Below are 19195 nucleotides of genomic sequence, written 5' to 3' on the forward strand. Positions count from 1 at the left end.
TTAGGGCCCGAGCACCGAAGGGCGCAAGGCCCTATTGTTTTTGTAAGGATTATTATTATTACGAGTATTATTATTTTGAGGTGGTTAAGATGGGTGAAAAGTCTTGAAATTTGGCACACATATCAGGTGTCACGCAAAGCAGTTAGGTACAAGAGCTTGGCCCTGGGTGATTGAGGCAGTGGTTGGCACATACTTTCAGCTAGACGCATCAAATTCGGTAGGTGTGTGTGTATCTCCCCAAGATGAACAACTTACGTATGTACAATGCATTAGCCACACCCAACAGGAAGTGAGGTATTTGGGCTTTTGTGCGGACTAAAATGTGATGAATTGTGATGCCAAAAGAGGTTCTTCCCATCGGTGAAAACGCATGAAATTTGGCACACACGTCAAGAGGTACCATGAATACACAGGGATAAAAGCTTGGCACCGGGCGTTGCCCAGGAACTCCATAGCGCCCATTTATGTCACTATGACTTGTGGTTGGCATATAGTTTTAGATACACACACCAAATTTGGTGGGTGTATGTAACTCCCAAAAACAAACAACTTTTGTATTAACATGCCATTAGCCACGCCCACAGGAAGTGAGGTAATTGAGATTTTGTGCGTTGTGGACATCATCAATTTTAACGTACTCCTCCTAGACGGTTGATCCGATTCATGTCAAAGTTGGTATACATGACGCCGAGATGTTCCTGATTATAAATTGATATGTTGATATGTTGTAATTTGACGAAATGGCGAAATTATTAATTTTAATACCCTTCCACATAAACAATAAATGTGTCATAATTCACCATGCATGGCTAGAAATGTTTTACATTTCACAGGTCATTAAAGACCATGTTAATGATAATATTCACATGCCCATAATGCATGTTTGGCATAGCGCCACCAACTGGCAACAGAAAGAATGACAATTACACTGATGCCATATGATAAATTTGAACATACTCCTCCTAGACGGTTTGTCAGATTCATTTGAAATTTGGCAAATATTATGCCAAGATGTCGCTGATGTTAAATTGTGAAGGGATTTTTGATAACTTATATATTTGATATGATTTTAATCTCACCACATAAAGAAGAAATGTGTCATAAATCACAGTGCATTGAATGAACGGTCTGAAACTTCTCAGGTTAATAGATATCATGATTATGATGATATCCAGACACCCAATGGGCCTGCCTGACATAGCGCCACCACCTGGCCAAGCAGGAAATGTGCCAGAAATGTACAATGCATTAAGTGATTGATCTGAAACTTTATAAAATATCAGACATCATTATTGTGATGATATTCACATTCGTAATTCACAGGCCTAGCATAGCGCCACCATCTGGCCAAGCAGGAAATGTGCCAGAAATGCTCTATGCTTTGAATAAATGGTCTGAAACTTCTCATGTTAATAGATATTATAATTATGATGATATCCAGACACCCAATGGGCCTGCCTGGCATAGCACCACCACCTGGTCAAGCAGGAAATGTGCCAGAAAATGGACAATGCCTTAAGTGATTGATCTGAACGTTTACAAAAAATTTGGATATCATTATTGTGATGATATTCACATGTGTAATTTCCATGTCTAACATAGCGCCACCATCTGGCCAACCAAAAAGTGTATCAGAAATGTTCTTTGCTTAAAATGAATGGTCTGAAATTTCTCAGGTTAATATATATTATGATTATGATGACACCCAATGGGCCTGCCTTGCATTGCGCCCCCACCTGGCCAAGCAAGTACATGTGGCAAAAAATAAAATACAAAAACAAATAGCACACGCATCAAATATGTACATTTCACAAACGCTCCACGTCGGTGCTTTGTTGGATTCCGACATGTCACAGGTTGCGGCCCGCAGGTGCTCGGGCCCGCCATTGCCGCTTGCGGCTATATTTATTATCATCATTATAATTGTGCTAAAGTTATCTTAAAAGATCATTCAAAACCATCGTTCTTAAAAAGATGTCACTCCAAAGTCATATCTTATTAGACACCTCTCTATCAAGGCAGCAAGGCACTGCCTTCCATTTTGAACAGATCCAATATGTTGTAATAGTATGTAATATGTAATAGTATATGTAAAATGTAGTAGTATGTTCAGTGTCCTTTTAAATATGAGACATGTAAGCATTTACAATATGAATGGTATAAGTGACTTTATAAACTGCTTAAGTAATCTACTAACATTATCAAATGAATAGTAAATTGTTAATCAACCATTTAGTAATAGCTTGCTAATGGTTTGTTAACAGGCCTTATGTACCTAAACACCTAAACGAAACATCTTCCTGTAGTTTCAAGAATATATTCCTGTAATTTCTTTCCCATAATTTGAATCATTATGTGACTGAAGGTTGACTGAAGTATCAGAATGTTTAATATGAGAAAAAGATACCAGGTCCTCAGCCCAAGTGGCTCTGGAATGTTGGCCAAGTTTTTAAAGAAAAGACTATCTCTGAAACGGGCCAGTGAAAGAAAAAGACTAATGTGGCAAAAAGAAGGAGATTTTTGGTGAAAGATTACAAACATTTTATAAGCATAAAAACCTGAAATGAAGTATTTGCTAAGAAGAAGCCTTGTGAAGAAAAGATGCTGGAGGAATGCTGGACACAATCTTTCAAGCATTGAAGAGGAAATACAGTATGATCACCTTAGGGTTAGGGGTGTGTATACGAATAATTCAAAATATCCAAACAACCAATAATTCGGTTATAATTTTCCATTTCTGCAAGCAGTCCAGTTCATAAGGTTGATAAACAGTCTTAATAAGGCAGTTACACCATAGTTGGCAGTAAAAGGCAGACACAGAATTTGCAATACTTAAAAAGACATTCGGCATAATGCATTGCGTAATGTGGTCAAGGCCTGTCATTTCTTCTTACCTGATATAATCTTTTTACAGATTGTAAGGTTCTCCAGCATTTGAGCCAGATTATCATGAACCCAGTTATCAAGTATCTGTGCCAGCCCTGAAGATTCTGGGTACTTCTTAGCCAGTTGGAGCAAATATGGCAGAACACACTCACTGATGGCCAAAGGCTCCGCATACATATTAGCATCATCTCGTTCATACAGACTGGTGAATCAGAGATAGAAACATGTATCATATACTGTATGCTTAAACACAAAAATAAAATGTAATGTGTCATATTAAGCTCAGAAACACACAAATCGTTCACTCACTTTGTTTCCTTAGTATCTTTAAGAAGTCTGCTGAAGTCTGACTCTGGTAAATGGTATAACAAAACCCCTAAAAGGTCACAGTGATCCCAGAAATCTTCTAAAAGCAGATCCAGGAGCATGAGTATGGATTGATTGGCATGTGCTAGAAATGAACTCTTCTGCTGTTGTTCTATTCCACCTGGAGTGGGATTCTGCACCTTTGACACAAAGACAGCAGCTTTCACCCTCACCTGTTCACTCTGATCCTGCAGTAAACATAAGCCAATATTGACCACCCTAAAGAAGAAGAAAAAAAGTGTGTAGTATGGCCATTTGCTGATTTATGAATTGATCATATTTATGAATGATTCATAACAAGGGTGCTTGCAAGAATACATGTTATGCATCCACACCCATCTCCCACCCTCAACAAAACATTAAATAAAAATGTCCTAAATTTACTTGTTTTCATGATGAGATGTCTTAAAATAAGCTCTCTATAAATGAACTCTTATTAAATTAAGTCAAATGATTTTACAAGAAAATGCTGGTTAAAGGCTCTTTATACTAAAAAGAATACCAACTATATTTTTTCATCTTAATAGAAGATTAATAACACCTGGTTAGATGAGTAGTTTTTGCAGTGCAATTCTTCTAATGCTAACGTTTTGACCAGCAAACCAATTGACCCTGCTCTTGCCCACGGTACAGAACTTGTAAAGCTGTCTTTCTCAATGCGTTTCGTCAATGAACTAGAAATATTGATCCTAGGCACCCTAGCAACCAATCTACAGTAGTTTCCATTTCCATCGTTGGAATTACCACTGTAGTTACAGTGCATGCAAAGCAACACGCTGTATTGTAATCCGGTGGCTTCTTATTATTTTTATTACAGTGCATGTGTAACCCACATGATTTGCCAAATCCATTATGATGTACTGTACCGATAATTCTCTGATAGCCCCTAGACAAATGTCAAACAATCAAATAATAATAAACAACTGCCACTTGAAATTCGAGACGGACATTGGAGCTGACTAGCCTGGCTAACGTCAGATCTCATCTCATTGAGATGGGGTCTGGGAACTAAACATTCATTTTCTCGTATTTGAAACATGGTTTACGAATGCCCAGAGCCGTTGATTGGGCACTACGAATGTCCAATATCAAATGCATCTGTACGTAGTTCATAACGGCTTCGGTGTTTCGTCATCGTCTTGCTGACCTCCCTCCGTTCTGTGATTGGTTCCTTCGTTGAGGTGAAAACGAAGTCCATAGAATCCAGGCTGCCTAGCAGCGTAAATAAAATTGCGCGCGTAAGGCAGCATGGGAAAACCCAGGCTAGGAGCTGACAACTACAGAGATAGATTTGAATAGACGAATAGTTTCCAAACGAAATAATATTGACCAAAATAGAACATACTGCAATCACACATTACTTTAATCCGAAAACCCTCAATCTTGGTGAGTCGCTAACCCCAAACAATTATCTATCTATCTAACTATTATCTATGATATGTAATAATAACCAAGTCACTTAACAAATGGTTTCAAATAAGGTTTACATAGATTATAAATATAAATCAAATTAAATAGTTTAATATATGTCGCAATAGTAATAATATTTTTATAGTTTCACTGATACCTTCATTAAATATACAGAATACCTTATGATTGCATAGAGTGAACTGAATGATCTTGAATGTTAAAATAAACATATTTTGCATTTAAAAGGAATCTTGTGTGGTGTGTTGTCTTGGGGTGAGTCATTTAACTGTGGTCTAGCAATAACCTACCAAGCTCCTCAGAACTTAGAGTCCTAGACTATTAGACTGTTCCAACACAAGCACAGGCTAGTCCAGGGGTCACCAACTATTTTTCTGGACTTGTTCCGTTGTGGTGCAACTATGCCTGAACCAGAGCAGTTCGGACCAGAAAAACTGAGCTGAAAATGCAACTGTGTTTAACAGAGGACAGATGTAGGTTGCTAGTGACATAATATTAGCTTTCAGTATGGTACAATGTCTTTGTAAATGACGTTTAATTACAAAGTATTTCATTCATCCCGGATCTCCCTAACAGAAACGCTGTTGCTAGAAGGTAGACATTAGATTTCGCCATTTTGTCTGTTGTAGAAGATATTGATAGTGCAATAGTTTTGAAAAAATGACCAGAAAACAATGTTAAGGCAATTGTGGAGAAGAAGGATGGTTCGGGTGTTCTTCATACAGGATTCACCCCCTGTATTGGTTGAAAAACACCCCATAATCACATCCCAGCATTATCAGACCCATATTCTGACTGGAGTTTTGAGTATGACAACGTCAGGCTAGTTGGCGACCCCAATCATTCAAAACATCTCTGTTGTAACACCCAGTCGAGAGTGGGACTTTGATTCTCCCCAAATGTCCTAGCAAGCTAATTAGTTTGTGTTTCTTTGTTTCTTTTTTTGATGTTTGTTGATGTTGATCAAGCATGATTACCTCAATCAAGCACCTAATGTGGGCTGTCTAAGTTTATTTTTATCTAGCCAGATTGTAATGAATGATCTCATTACATGGGTTTTTTTAATATTTTTCATCTAATGAATGTATATTTTAATGTAATCTACTGGTCAATTGTAAGATATCCAGTATCTCAGGCGACCCCATTTGAATTTCAGGTGACCCCACATGGGGTCCCGACCCCAAGGTTGGGAAATGATGGGCTACTCCCTCATCGTGCAGGTTACGTCATGCAAAGCAATGTTTTTGCAGCACTGATTATCATGTCTGACCTCAACAATAAAGAATGCCTCTGTATGCAATTTGTATAAAATACTGTAATTCTGTGGATTTTGCAACACGCAAACAAACACGGGTAGCAATGGCTATTCAAAACAACATAAAAACTATGTGCTTCAATCCTTTGGACTGTCTTTTAAACAAACAACAATTCCAACTGCAAGGTCCCAAATTGAAACGACAGATAATGGTCCCGAATTTAAGGACGTTTCAGAATGCCACACATGCACAGCATGACCAGCTAGCTACAGACAACGAATGGCAGACAGAGTGTGATGCCACTTATAGGCTACCACAGACTGTTTTTGAGTTACACTGGTGCAAATTTTTATATGATGTATCATTCTACTAAATGGTTTATCTTCTATATTATCAAGTTATTCAATAGGCAGGGATTAAAGTGAAACAAAATCGTTTGACTGAACTTTTTTTCAGGCCATAAGTCATACGTTGTTCATATCTACCTATAGAGATAGCACCCCTTTTGCGGTCGCGACCTATTGGTTTTTAATGTACAAAAAGATGCAAACAGCAAAGTAAAGGGAGTATTTGCCTTATTCACACGGCGGCCATTGTTTAAACCAAAACGAGGCTACAGGGTACACTTACTATATAATTAATGCCACCTACAGGTGAATGCATAGAACATAACAATCCTATGGTTTGTGTACCCTGTAGCCTCGTTTTAGCCGCCAATGGCCACCATGTGAAAAAGGCGAATTGAGAGTGTTCTTGATTGAGATTGAGTTTTCCTGATGAACAAAAATATATTTTAGTACCATCCCTGACCATTGCTGATTAGCCATTGCTGTTCTTTTCTACTGCAGCAATATTGTAGAAAGGCTTTAACACACTATTATTTAATTACTTCAGGCCAAAAGTGTTTAAAGGGGAGATTTTTTTTCTTGTTAATATGCAATTCAACACCAAGTAAAATCTATAAAATCAAGTTTGCAAGACTTCCCATTTCCTCATCAAAGTAACGATTCAGAACATTCTAGATATTGTTCATATTTCCATTTGTTGCCTCATCCGCATTTAATGAAAACATGGTAATTTTGAGTTTTACAGACAACTCAGTTTTCCAATGAGCAGCAATACTGTGTGTGCTCATGCAGGAGGTCTGCGCATTTGATAACGACAATCTGGAGACGGCGCTTTTGTCTTCAGCAACAGATTGTATAAGTTTGACAAGAGGTTGCGATATGGTGAAGGACAGGTCGTGTTGCGCTATGAAAGAACATGCGTAGCCTACTTTCTAAACGTAAAAACGGTCAGCCATAGATAAACGTAGCCCACCTCTGTCGTGGTGGCTAGTTGCACCAGGTAGGGAAGATGTCCTGAAGTGCACGAACGTTAACCTTATGGCGGTCTTCTGATTGGTGGCGTGCTAAAACGTTTTCCTATTGCATCCATAAACAATTTTCTTGCAGCGAACCGCGCAAAAGCAAACCCCTGGCACTTTAATTTCTTTACACCATGGCTTGTTAGTTCTCCTCCGTTTCCAACAGCTGCCCATCTCCATTTATTTTTTAACTTTTGACACCTGCCTTCCTTCAGCAACAACGCATCCATGACGGCTAGTGGCCTTGCCAAATAGACGCACACAAATCATGACGCTAATATGCGAGGTTCTGGTAGGCCTACTGGTTATGGTTTTGTGCTATAAATTAATAATATTTTATAGCAAAGTTTTAAGTTGATTATTTTAATTGCATGATATTTTTTTGTCAACATACACTCACAACCTACTGTCGTTAAAAGTGAGGCCTAAGCAAAATAGGCTACAAGGCTGTCTGTGCGTCACAAACACGACTGACCCCCTTACTCGACAGTTCGCAATGATGACAATATTATTATTATTTTATGTTAACACGCTCAGTCAAAACCTTCCGTCGCAAATTGTGAAAAACATTGTTGTCATAACAGACGGGATAATAAATTGCATAGGCTATGGTTTATATTGCGTCGCTTTACACATAATGTTAGTTGCACTGATTAAAAACTCATAGTTCAAGTCATAGGTGACACCCAAAATGAATGACCTCCCCTGACAAGAGTTCGCGAAATTGTCTACATTGATGCACGGAAAGAACACAGCCTACGCTTCTTCTCATATCCAAAAAAGTTAAACGGATTGGCCAACCTCATCAGCTGTCTCGATTGTGTCACTATAATCCAACTTTTATACCGTTATAGTCCTCCATACGTGTTCTTTTTTTTTAAAGCAAACGCTCGAGACAAGTGTGTAGCTACAACATAAACAATGCGAAACTCATGGCTGACGTAGGCTATCTTCTTGAGCGGTCACTGATTGAGACACAGAAAGTTCTCAAGAACACTATTAGGTCTTTAAACATTTACCTAATATTTGTAGTTGCCTTAAAAAAGGAAAAGCAAAGGTGACAGCCCCCCCCCCCCCTCCTATTTTTTTTCTCATCGGATCTGCATCGATCTCAAATATGACATTTCTAAAATCAAATTGACGGAAATCCGTCCTACGACGGAGAACTTTAATCCTTGAATAGGCTAAACATATAACCTTAACTCAAAACAGCTGTAAGGCATGTCATTCTGATCTGTTAAAAATGTCACATGCAGCCATGCTTAAATTCTGTTCACTGCACATTTATTATAATATAATATAATATTCAGTATTCATTATTTAATGCTTAGATGGACACAAAATGTTTACATAATTGGTTTCTACTGTACAACACAGCAGAAAAAATGGCTGCACAATGCAACAAAACCAACACATAAGGTATGATCATTTGTACTAACTTAATATGGAAACTTGGACCTAGTTGAACACACAAAACAATATTTACTGTAAAATGGGTTTATCTCAAGGATAGAGGGTAAATTAAAGAGATATATCTACCTAATGCTCAATCCCAGTTTGTGTGGATTACTTTTCTGGTCTTTACACATCAGAGGAACCCCAGCAAGGCTAAGGGACTCAGCACAAGCCATTCTGAGTGCCTCTGAGGTGTTTGGCACCATGTGACGCTGTAATATGTTGCACAAACGTGGGAACAATGTATGGTCCAGGCTTGGAGAAAGGAGAAAAGAGAATGAGAGAGAGAGAGCAACATGTCAAAGATCTAAAGTGACAGCACCAAAGACACACAAAGTGGGGTTGGCTATACTCAAAAGCAACTGTTACTGATTATAAATTGATTACATTTCCATGAGGAATGTGTGTGTGTGTGTGTGTATCTTGAATGAATGAGTCATAGCTTATATGAATGAGTCATAGCTGTGTGCAGGCAGCCACTGTGGAAACTGTAGAAACAAGAAAGCCTATCCAACCTCCTATTTGGATAATGCAGAATTATCTGAGAGCCTGCCAGTGATAAATCTTTGTAATAACTTCACTGTATCTGCTTGAGAGAGAAGTGCCAGTGCCAGTGATTTCAGATTAGTGCCCAACATGTCTATCTGGGCTTCAGGTCCAATAATTAGGACCTCTGTCTTCTCTTAATTACAGGAATTGAGAGACATCAACCAATTTATTCGGTCTATAAGCTTATCAGTGGGGCCTTAGTGAGTGCGTCGAACTATTTCGAGGTGATAGAATTTGCATAACTTAAATAATGAATGTCAGAATCTTTGTGAAAACTGAGGAATTTATTCAATTCAAATCCAATTACTTTATAGGAATAGGTGGTGAATGAGGCCCATGAAGTTGAAGCTGAATTAGCAGAATGACCATCTACAATCATTAATCAATACAATTTACGATATTGAGCAATTACATTGAGCGATATTGATTTCAAAGCCATTTTGAATATTATTGTGCAGCCATATATATTACATGGGGGCAGCCGTGGCCTACTGGTTAGCACTTCGGACCTGTAACCGGAGGGTTGCCAGTTCGAACCCTGACCAGTAGGCACGGCTGAAGTGCCCTTGAGAAAGGCACCTAACCCCTCACTGCTCCCCGAGCGCCGCTGTTGATGCAGGCAGTTCACTGCGCCGGGATTAGTGTGTGCTTCACCTCACTGTGTGTACACTGTGTGTTTCACTAATTCACAGATTGGGATAAATGCAGAGACCAAATTTCCCTCACGGGATCAAAAGAGTATATATACTTATACTTACTTATACATATAGTACAAGTTTAGTCACTTCACTTATTAATGGTTCAAAACAGTCACCTGGTCAATAACAGAATCATTCATTGCTTGCAAGCAAACAAAAGGTACACATTAGGCATGGACCACACATTACTGCCATTGTTGAACCCATGCTTTACAGTGATTTTGGTGATCGTTATGGTAATTATGGCTGGTGACAAAAGCAATGTCATATTAGAGAATATGATTTTAGAAAATACAGTATAAAATAGAAAGGATAAAGTAGCTTTTATGATAATACCTTTTAGAGAGTAGCAGGCTGGCAGCACACAGGGCCTGTGAGAGGTACTCTGAGCCCCCATCTGAGACTTCCAAGCTTCTAACCAGGATCTCTGAACATTCTTGGATGGCCGCTTCCTCAAGTACCAAGGAACAAACTCCTCCAGTCATGACTGATACAAAGGCTTTGAGATACACTACCCGGATTTCTGTATCTTCATTCAGTAAAACCTCCTTCAGGTTAACCTAAGAAAGACAATATGATGACTGCTAGCTTAATATTTTGGGGGTTGGGGTGTTATGACAATTAAAATGGTCTATTTTCAGAAGTAATTCTGATTCCACAGCTGATTAATGTTGACTTTTGCCCTAGGGTTTATGCATAAATGTGTGTATGTGTGTGTTGCTTAAAAATTACAACCACTGCATGGACTTCCCCCTAAATTTCCATACTCAGACTCAAAACCTGTATTAGCAGGAAATATTTTTTTCTTTCGAAAACAGAAATGATGAAGGCATCAAAGATAGGCAAGAGTAAGATAAATTGCTGGTCAAAACCTTAGCCTAAGAGGAAGTGAATTATCATGCTGAATGAAGCACAAGGCTTTACTAATGTTAAAGTAGGGCTAGGCAACAAACCAAAAATCGAGGGTTATGCATATAACCACGGTTCTATGAGTTTCGGATGACCGCCAGAGGCGGTGCTTTCAGCACATGGATATTCATCACACGAACGTGCAGGTCGAGTATTAGTAACAACAAAGTCACCTGTGACCTGGGTGACGTCATCGATGTGCACCGGCACAAAAGAGAGGTCGACCCAGGAAGTGACCTCATGGCAATCTTCTCGTGTTCCCTCCGAGTGACGGCCAAGCTCTGGCGGTCATCCGAAACTCATAGAACCGTGGTTATATGCATAACCCTCGTTCTATTTCGTTTCTCCTGACCGCCAGAGGCGGTGCTTTCAGCACATGGATGACTAGTACCAACAAAGGTCATGAGGAGTGCCTACCCATCTCTAGAGATGCTGTGCCAAGCTTGGGAGCACTGCTGTTGCCAGAGGGGGACAACATTGACCCTGTAGAACCTTGTGAAAGTGCAGCCTGATGCCCAGGAGGCTACTCTGCATACATCAGAAAGGGACACGCCCCTCAGCGAAGCCCACGAGGTTGCTACACTCCTTGTGGAGTGTGCCCGGACCAGCTGAGGGACTGGGGAGTCACTCTGCCTGTAGGCATGCAGAATGGCGTCCACTATCCACCTAGACAGTCTCTGCTTGGAGAGTGCCTGACCCCTCCTTGGCCCTGTATGGCAGACAAACAGGGCATCACACTGGCAGAATCCCTCTGTACTTGTGACGTACCTCCTGAGGTCGCGCACTGGACATAAAAGCTCTGCACTCAAGTCTGACCCTCCATCCTGAGCTGTCTCGAAAGCTGCCAGGCTAAGAGGCTGGTTGACAAATGTGGAAGAGAGGGTCTTCGGAAGGAAGGAGAGATTCGGCCATAGAGTGACCCCACTGCCTCCAGGATGCCACTGCAGGCAATCCCCGCTGACTGAAAGTGCATGCAGTTCCCCGACTCGCCTTGCTGACGTTATGGCGAGGAGAAAGGCTGTCTTCAAGGAGAGCCAGCTAATGTCTGCTGTCCTCAAAGGTTCGAATGGTGCTCTGCAGAGAGCCTGCAACACCAGAGGGAGATCCCAAGAGGGCACCTGGCTCCGTTGGGGGGGTCTCAACCGGAGAGCGCCCTTCAGGAAACGGGCCACCAAGGCATGGGACCCTACCGTCCTCCCCTCAATGCTGCTTTGCCGCGCCGAGATGGCAGCCGTATACACCTTGATGGTAGAAGGTGTAAGTCCCCTGTCGAAAAGTGACTGAAGGAACTGCAGGATGGTTGGCAGGGGACAGCCTGTCAGCCCCTGTCCCCGCGCTTGGCACCATTCAGAAAAAATTATCCACCTGCTTGCGTAGAGGGCATTGGTGGAGGGTGCCCGAGAGCTATTAATGGTGCTGACCACTGCTGGTTCACAGTGGCCAAACCCAGAGTTGCAGCCGAGCTGGATCCGGGTGCCAGATCTGACCACCCAGCTGTGACAGCAGGTCCTTCCTCACTGGAAGGCCCCAGGGTTCTCCGTCGAGCAGCTGCAGCAACTTGGGAAACCAAACTCTCCCTGGGGCGATCAGGAGCAGCTCGTGGTGTTCCACTGTAATCCTGTGCAGGCTAGGCTACTCCCAAGCACTGCAGAGACCTGGTGCCTCCCTGATGGTTGACGTAGTACACCACTGTTGTATTGTCTGTCCTCACCAGTACGTGTCTGCCAGCCACGTCTGCTGGGAGGAAGTGTTGTAGGCCGAGCAACACCGCCTATAGTTCTAGCACATTTATGTGCAGCTGCCGCTGCAGTGGACTCCAGCGGCCTCTGACTGTACGGCACTGCCAGACTGCACCCCACCCTTCCTGAGAAGCATCCGTGGCGATGACCTCCCTCCGGGAAGGGATAGAGCCTAAGGGAACCCGTTGTGTCAGGTACCCCCTCCTCCTCCATGGGCAGAGGAGCTGTCTGCAGCTGGGCGTGACCTTCACTAACCTGTGCCCATGCTGCGCCGGATGAAGGTGGAGGTTGTTCAGGCACCTTTGAAGTGGCCGAAGTGATAAAAGGCCCAGTGGGACCAGGGATGAGGCAGCAGTGAGCATGCCAACCAACTGTTGGAATGTTCTCAGAGTCAGTGACCTGCCCTCTCTGAAGCGGCCAATCAGCTGGCGGATATTGCGAACCCTCCTCTGGGAGGGGGTTGCCCTCATTGTCCGTGAATCTAACTCTATGCCTAAGAACACAGTCTCCTTACTGGGCACCAAAGAGCTCTTCTGGTGGTTGACCCTGAGCCCTAGCGCTGAGATATGCGCGATCACTGCAGCGGCATCTATGTGGGCCTGAGCCTCCGACTGGGAGCAGGTCAGCCAATCGTCGAGGTAGGGCAGAATTCGTATTCCCTGTGCCTGCAATGGACCCAACGCCGCTGCTATACACCTGGTGAACACACGAGGCGCCAGCGCAATGCCAAAAGGTAGGACGCAGAACTGGTACGCCCGTCCCTCGAAGGCAAACCGAAGGAACTGCCTGTGATGTGGTGCAATCGGCACATGAAAGTATGCATCCTTCAGGTCGATGGTTGTGAACCAGTCGCCCCCCTGAATGCTCTGGAGAACTTCCACAGTGCGCAGCATACGGAATTTCAGGACCTTGAGGTGGGCATTGAGAGATCTCAGGTCTAGAATCGGGCGGAGACCGCCGTCCTTCTTGGGAATAATGAAATACGTTGAGTAAAACCCACCTTCCTGTGTCTGCCTGTCGACTGGCGTAATGGCCCCCTTTTCTAAGAGAGCGTTGATCTCCTGTCTCAGGGCTAGGGCCTTCCCTGGGTTGCTCACGATGGTGGTCTTGACCCCTCTGAAGCTTGGCGGTCGGCGTCGAAATTGGATGCTGTAGCCCCCTGACAGGGTTGCCAGCACCCAGGGGTCTGATGTTATTGTTTTCCAGCGTTCGAGCTGCTGGCTGGAAAAACTGCCGACCGCCGGTGTAAAGCTGTCACCGTCTGCCCGCCCGCCCCCTCTGGTCTCTAGAGGGGCGACGTGCATCGGCTCTGGTGTCCTGTGCAGGGCCGCGAGTGCGGGAGGTGGCGGAGCGACGAAAGTCATACATGCGTTGTGGCTCCTGGCGGGCAGTTGGCCATGGTGCAAGCGCCGGCGCTGGCCCCCTTGAGGTTGGAGCCCTGTGCATGGGCTGGCTCACCCGACGGAGACTGGCAAACTGCTGTCTTGCCTGTACTACCTGTGCACTCCTATCAAGGGCCTGCTGTGCGGCCTGACCAAACAACTCCCCAGGGAGGACAGGGAGAGAGCGAAGTACCCTTCTGTCAGGCTCTGCTAGCGGAGACTGGGCTAGCCATATTTGGCGGCGGGCGAGGGTTAAATATGCCATTAGCCTACCAAGTTCTCTGGTCATGTAGGCGAGGGCCTGGAGTGACGCGTCACTCAGCTCCTGAGACGATGTCTCGTCCGCTCCCTGTGACGTCTGGGCGAGGGCCAGCATCAGGTGGGACATCGAATTACCAATGCGTCCCATACGTGCTGCCGTGTCATAGCTCCTGACAATCAAGTCATCCGTGACGGCACTGTGCCCGGGGGCAACGGGCATCAGGTCTAAGAGCCTCATTGGGAGACAGAACCAGGGCTGCCATTGATGGCTCTATGTTCGGCATGCTCTGCAGACCATAGGCTTGTGCGCCCTGCATGGTCGCTAGCGCCCTGCAGTCCCTGGGGAGATGGGAAAGCCGTCTAGGGTCTGCCCAGCACCTCTGCAGCTCTTCAATATACGGGGCCGAGGGCGGCACCGCCAATGTGGAGGGATGCATGGAGCCCCTAAAAAAGGCATTCTGCCTAGGCACGGCGGCTGGCGCCGCATCCAGTCCCAAACGGGCTAACGCTGCCTTCAAAGCTGGCTGAATCGAAGGTTGACCAGCCTCTGACACTGCCCCTGTACTCTGACTGGCGGCGTGGGAGCTGGTCTGAGAGTCACGAGAGGCAGATTCGTGCGGCTCAGGTTCACCCAACTCTAAGCTCTCTGAAGCCCTGATAGAAAGCTCGTCCTCGCCCTGGGCCCTGACCGCGGGTGACAATGACGGCGGAGATAGCACATCCTGCCAGGCTAAAGGGGTTTCAGCGAGAACACTGCTGCCCTGCGCACTCAACACCGGTGGTCGTAAGGCGGTGAGCAGAGTCTTGATCTGCTCAAACTCCTCAGCCATCTTCTCCACCTTAGAAGCTAAGTCGGCCTTCTGCTTCTTACCTCTAGAGGCTGTGTGTGAAGCCCCGTGTTGGCGCGTGCCAGGTCTCACGGCTGGCGCCACCTCTTGCCCCCCATTGCCCTGGGAAGTACCGGGCTGCTGATCCACCTGGGCTAGCCTAGCTGACCGCGCTGCCACACTGAGGCAAATGCAATTCATGCATGCCTGTTCAGTCAGCCCCTGCCTCAGGTGTTCAACCCCCAGGCAAGAGGGGCATACCGTGTGGCCATCCTCTGGCTCGAGGGGGGCCCGACAGCCGGCACAGGACGAGTGCATGTCCAGCAAAGTGCCCTATGTAGCTAGGCGGGAGAACACCAGGCTGATCAATAGATAAAGCTGTAGCCACCGGCGAGTGCACCCTGGCTCTGACAGCTGTAAACAATAACAATCTCTGCAAAGATGTTTAACTTAAACAATATATATATTATGTTGGCTTTGTCCCTTCACCGGAGCGAATATCACGCTGCCAAACATATATACACACAACTTAATTTAAATGGCGCACTTTGCCACGACTCGCCTGTAACAGGCAACTAAGAAAAGAAAACAATGTCTACGGCGAGAAACACCGTCGGCGACACCCGTTGACTGCAGCGAAACAATTCACCAAACGTATAACTTACCTTAAATGAACCGGAGAGCTAGCCATTGAAAACCTCCGCCCGCGAGTCCGCGGCGAGAAACACCGCCTCGCAGAACTCAACACTCCCCGAGCGAGGCCACTCAGACGCGAAGCAAAGTATCAATGAATGGCTTTACCGGTTTGAAGAATTATAATGTAGACTAACGTAGTCTCTAGGAGGGTGAACCAGTTGGTCACAGCTCCAACCTCTGTGGGTAGCGAAACTTCAGCGTGTTAGTCCAACAACTGCAATCCTGCTTCAATCGCGAGAAGATTCAAGGTCACTTCCTGGGTCGACCTCTCTTTTGTGCCGGTGCACATCGATTACGTCACCCAGGTCACAGGTGACTTTGTTGTTACTAATACTCAACCTGCACGTTCGTGTGATGAATATCCATGTGCTGAAAGCACCGCCTCTGGCGGTCAGGAGAAACGAAATAGAACAATTGTTTTTTATGAAAATAAATTTTCTCTTTAAATTCTATCACTGAAAAACGATCTGGCATAGGCTATGTCCAATGTTTCTAAACTTTATCCAGTAGCTGATGGGCAGCAAACATATGAGCACCATGAGTAAATGCAAGAGTAGGCCTAATATCTGCACTATATCCCCCATCCAACTTGTCTGGTACTACCAAAGGATTATTAGGCCTAATACCAAACTGTAGATAGGCTAAAATTCCAGAGGGAAAATTAAAACAAAACAGAACAGTTTGTTTGTCATTTGTAGTTCATATGGGGGGATGGGGTGGGGTAGGGGGGTAGATTAAAATCGTAAATAGTTTTTTTTTTTTAAGGACATATCGCTCAGCCCTACTGTATGTCAAAGCTTACACTGTTTAAAGTCACACACACAGCGAACTAAGGTAACTTTTATTTTGTTCATGGCTGTGTAAAGTTGCCCATATTAATGTAGGCTAATATTGTCTGCCGTTAAATTACTATACAGTATGTCCTTTAAGCTGACCAATGTGCGAACCTACAATTGGACAAACGGCAGAGGATGCCTACCATAACCTATGCATAGATAGACTAGATGGCTGTGCGTAGTCTGCGTGGCATAACATTTATTCCTGCAGGCGCTCTTTACCCATGACATCCCTTATCAAATGCCTACGAACACAAAGCTTTTCACTTTCACAACAATGCCCTGTACATACCATTGAGCACCCATTTAAGTTCATTTTGAGGACTAGTTTCACTGCTGCACTGATGTATCTACAATTAGTAAGAGATATGATTAGCCAACATACCTGGAGTATTTTTTCTAGCAGATGTGGCATATTGGTCATGCTTGAACCACATGTCTCTGATGCCCATCTGAGCAATGACAGTTTAAAAACAGCATTCCAACGGGAGAAATTCTGCCATACCAGACACATCCAACTTCGATCTTTACACAGGAAGTGAAGGGCCACACCGTAAAAGGAGTCTGAGCCAACCTGTATGTGAACAAAACATTTGATTTTGGCACACAAACAGTGACTGAAATTGATGCAAATGTCAGTTTATTAGCATATGGATAGTGCGCACTTGCAAATGGTGTGATGAGGTATGAAGCTCTGACAGAAGCAGTGCACACAACTGGTGCAGGAAGTCCTTAGAGCAGCTGTTCCTGACAAGACTGATCACATCCAAATATAACCCTCTGATCATGAGGCACTGCTGTGTTGTTGTCACAAGCCACATCTTGGACTCCAGCACTTCCACAATAAGACTGTGTGAATTTAAGGCAGCCCTGCAATAAACACGAAGAACAACCATGTAAAAAGATTTTAAACATAAAAAGACCACACGATCATATTTTACTGACAATACTTTTTTGTCAAATCAGAATGCGATCTTAACTGTAGATTGTTAGATGGATAGATGTACCACAAAAATATGACCGCTGCTCAGTCCTGCACATTCTCTCTGCAAAAATAAATCACGCTTGTCAATTTATCTCCATCTCCTTCTCCATCCTCTATTCTTGCTTTTGTGTATGTAAATGAGAGTGTGCATGTGTATGTTTTCTTTTGTGCATATGTGTGCTTCTCTGTGTGTGTTTTTGCTTGTGAGTGTGTGTGTGGGGGTAATGGTGTGTGTGTATGTGTGTGTGTGTGTGTGTGTCTGCTTGCCTGCATGTGTGTGTTCGCTTGTGAGTGGGGGTAATGGTGTGTGTGTGTGTGTTTATGTGTGTGTGCGCGTGTGCCTGCTTGCCTGCATGTGTGTGTTTTTATGTGTGTGTGTGCGTGTTTGCGTGTGTTTATGTGTGTGTGTGTGTGTGCGCGTGTGGGTGTGTTTGTGCATGCGTCCGTATTTGTGTTTATGTGTGTATGTGTGTGCTTGTGACTGTGTGTACGTGTCTGTGTGTGCATGTGCGTGCGTATGTATGCCTGCATATCTACTGTGTGTGTATGTGTGTGCGTGTCTTTATGTGCGTGTGTGCTTATGTGTGTGTGCATGCGTGCGTGTTTGTGAGTGTGTGCGTACCTGTGTGTGTGTGTCTGGGGGGGGGGTGTTTTAGACAGACACTTTTTTCAGTTCTCTCATTATTCTGTTGACTGTCCACAATCCACTGCTACAATAATTCTTTAATACATTATGTCCTCCCTCCAGGTCCATTCCAGAGACATGCAGAGGGCGTTAGCAGCCTGACCTTCAGTATCTACCCCAAAGTGAACCCATTCAGTAAACTTAAAAAAACTTTAATTGTTTAGCTAATTGTCTTGCATGTTATGTCACTGGGTCTGACCTCCATTTGTTTTTTATACACAGTTTATTATAGTCTTTTTATGTTTACCCTTTTTATTAGGGGTCCAAGCATTATTATTATTATTAGGGGCAGAGTTTACGCTTGAAAATGGTGCCGGTCAGAGGTTTCCTTTTCCGGACATTTTGATGATATCCGGTCAAATATAATATTATCGCTTCTTAATTAGTCAAGTTGAGCAAATTATACCATTCAATTGTGCCGTAAATTATCCACGGACCAGCAATCTCCTCGTTGATTGAGGAGGCCAGGGGTCTGTCTACGCGGAAAATGACAAGTGTCTTGGTGCGGCTGTATCCCCCGCACCTCCACTTCCAATGTCACTGATTCGGACAGATACACCCGACACTTTTTTTTCTCTGGTGGTGGTGGAGCTGACCAGACATCTGAGGCTTCAGGCGTTACCGATTTATACACACACTTATTTTGAAATAACACACACTTATTTTGATATCATACACACTTATTTTGAAATAAATACCATTGACATTTTTACTACAACTATTATAGTCAGAGAGATATCCCTCCTCAAAGTCATGTTGAGACTACTTTCTATAATGCAAGTTAATGGGTGGATTACGGTCTATGGATAGATGCCGCTGTTGCTGATCTAGTTAATCCCTGGACAGGAAATGACTTCCATACAAACGTCCC

The 19195-nt window shown here is 43.9% G+C and overlaps 1 protein-coding gene across 2 annotated transcripts in view; it reads right to left on the reverse strand.

Moving 5' to 3' along the window:
- Positions 1-19195, reverse strand: part of LOC143106511 (tRNA (32-2'-O)-methyltransferase regulator THADA-like) — a 33231-nt gene that overhangs the window by 1538 nt on the left and 12498 nt on the right. Inside the window, exons 12-17 of one of the 2 annotated variants that reach the window (XM_076270812.1) lie at positions 17320-17524; positions 17040-17228; positions 10341-10564; positions 8842-9012; positions 3196-3471; positions 2895-3088 (exon numbers count right to left, since the gene is read on the reverse strand). In XM_076270812.1, the coding sequence (XP_076126927.1) occupies positions 2895-3088; positions 3196-3471; positions 8842-9012; positions 10341-10564; positions 17040-17228; positions 17320-17524 (1259 nt within the window). The other variant, XM_076270813.1, reaches the window with a different exon arrangement.

The sequence above is a fragment of the Alosa pseudoharengus genome, unplaced genomic scaffold (genome assembly GCF_046254945.1).
Source record: "Alosa pseudoharengus isolate Yale_2024_CS ecotype anadromous, Long Island Sound unplaced genomic scaffold, YU_APseudo_1.1 YU_APseudo_1.1_scf_6, whole genome shotgun sequence".
Lineage (NCBI taxonomy): Eukaryota > Metazoa > Chordata > Actinopteri > Clupeiformes > Clupeidae > Alosa > Alosa pseudoharengus.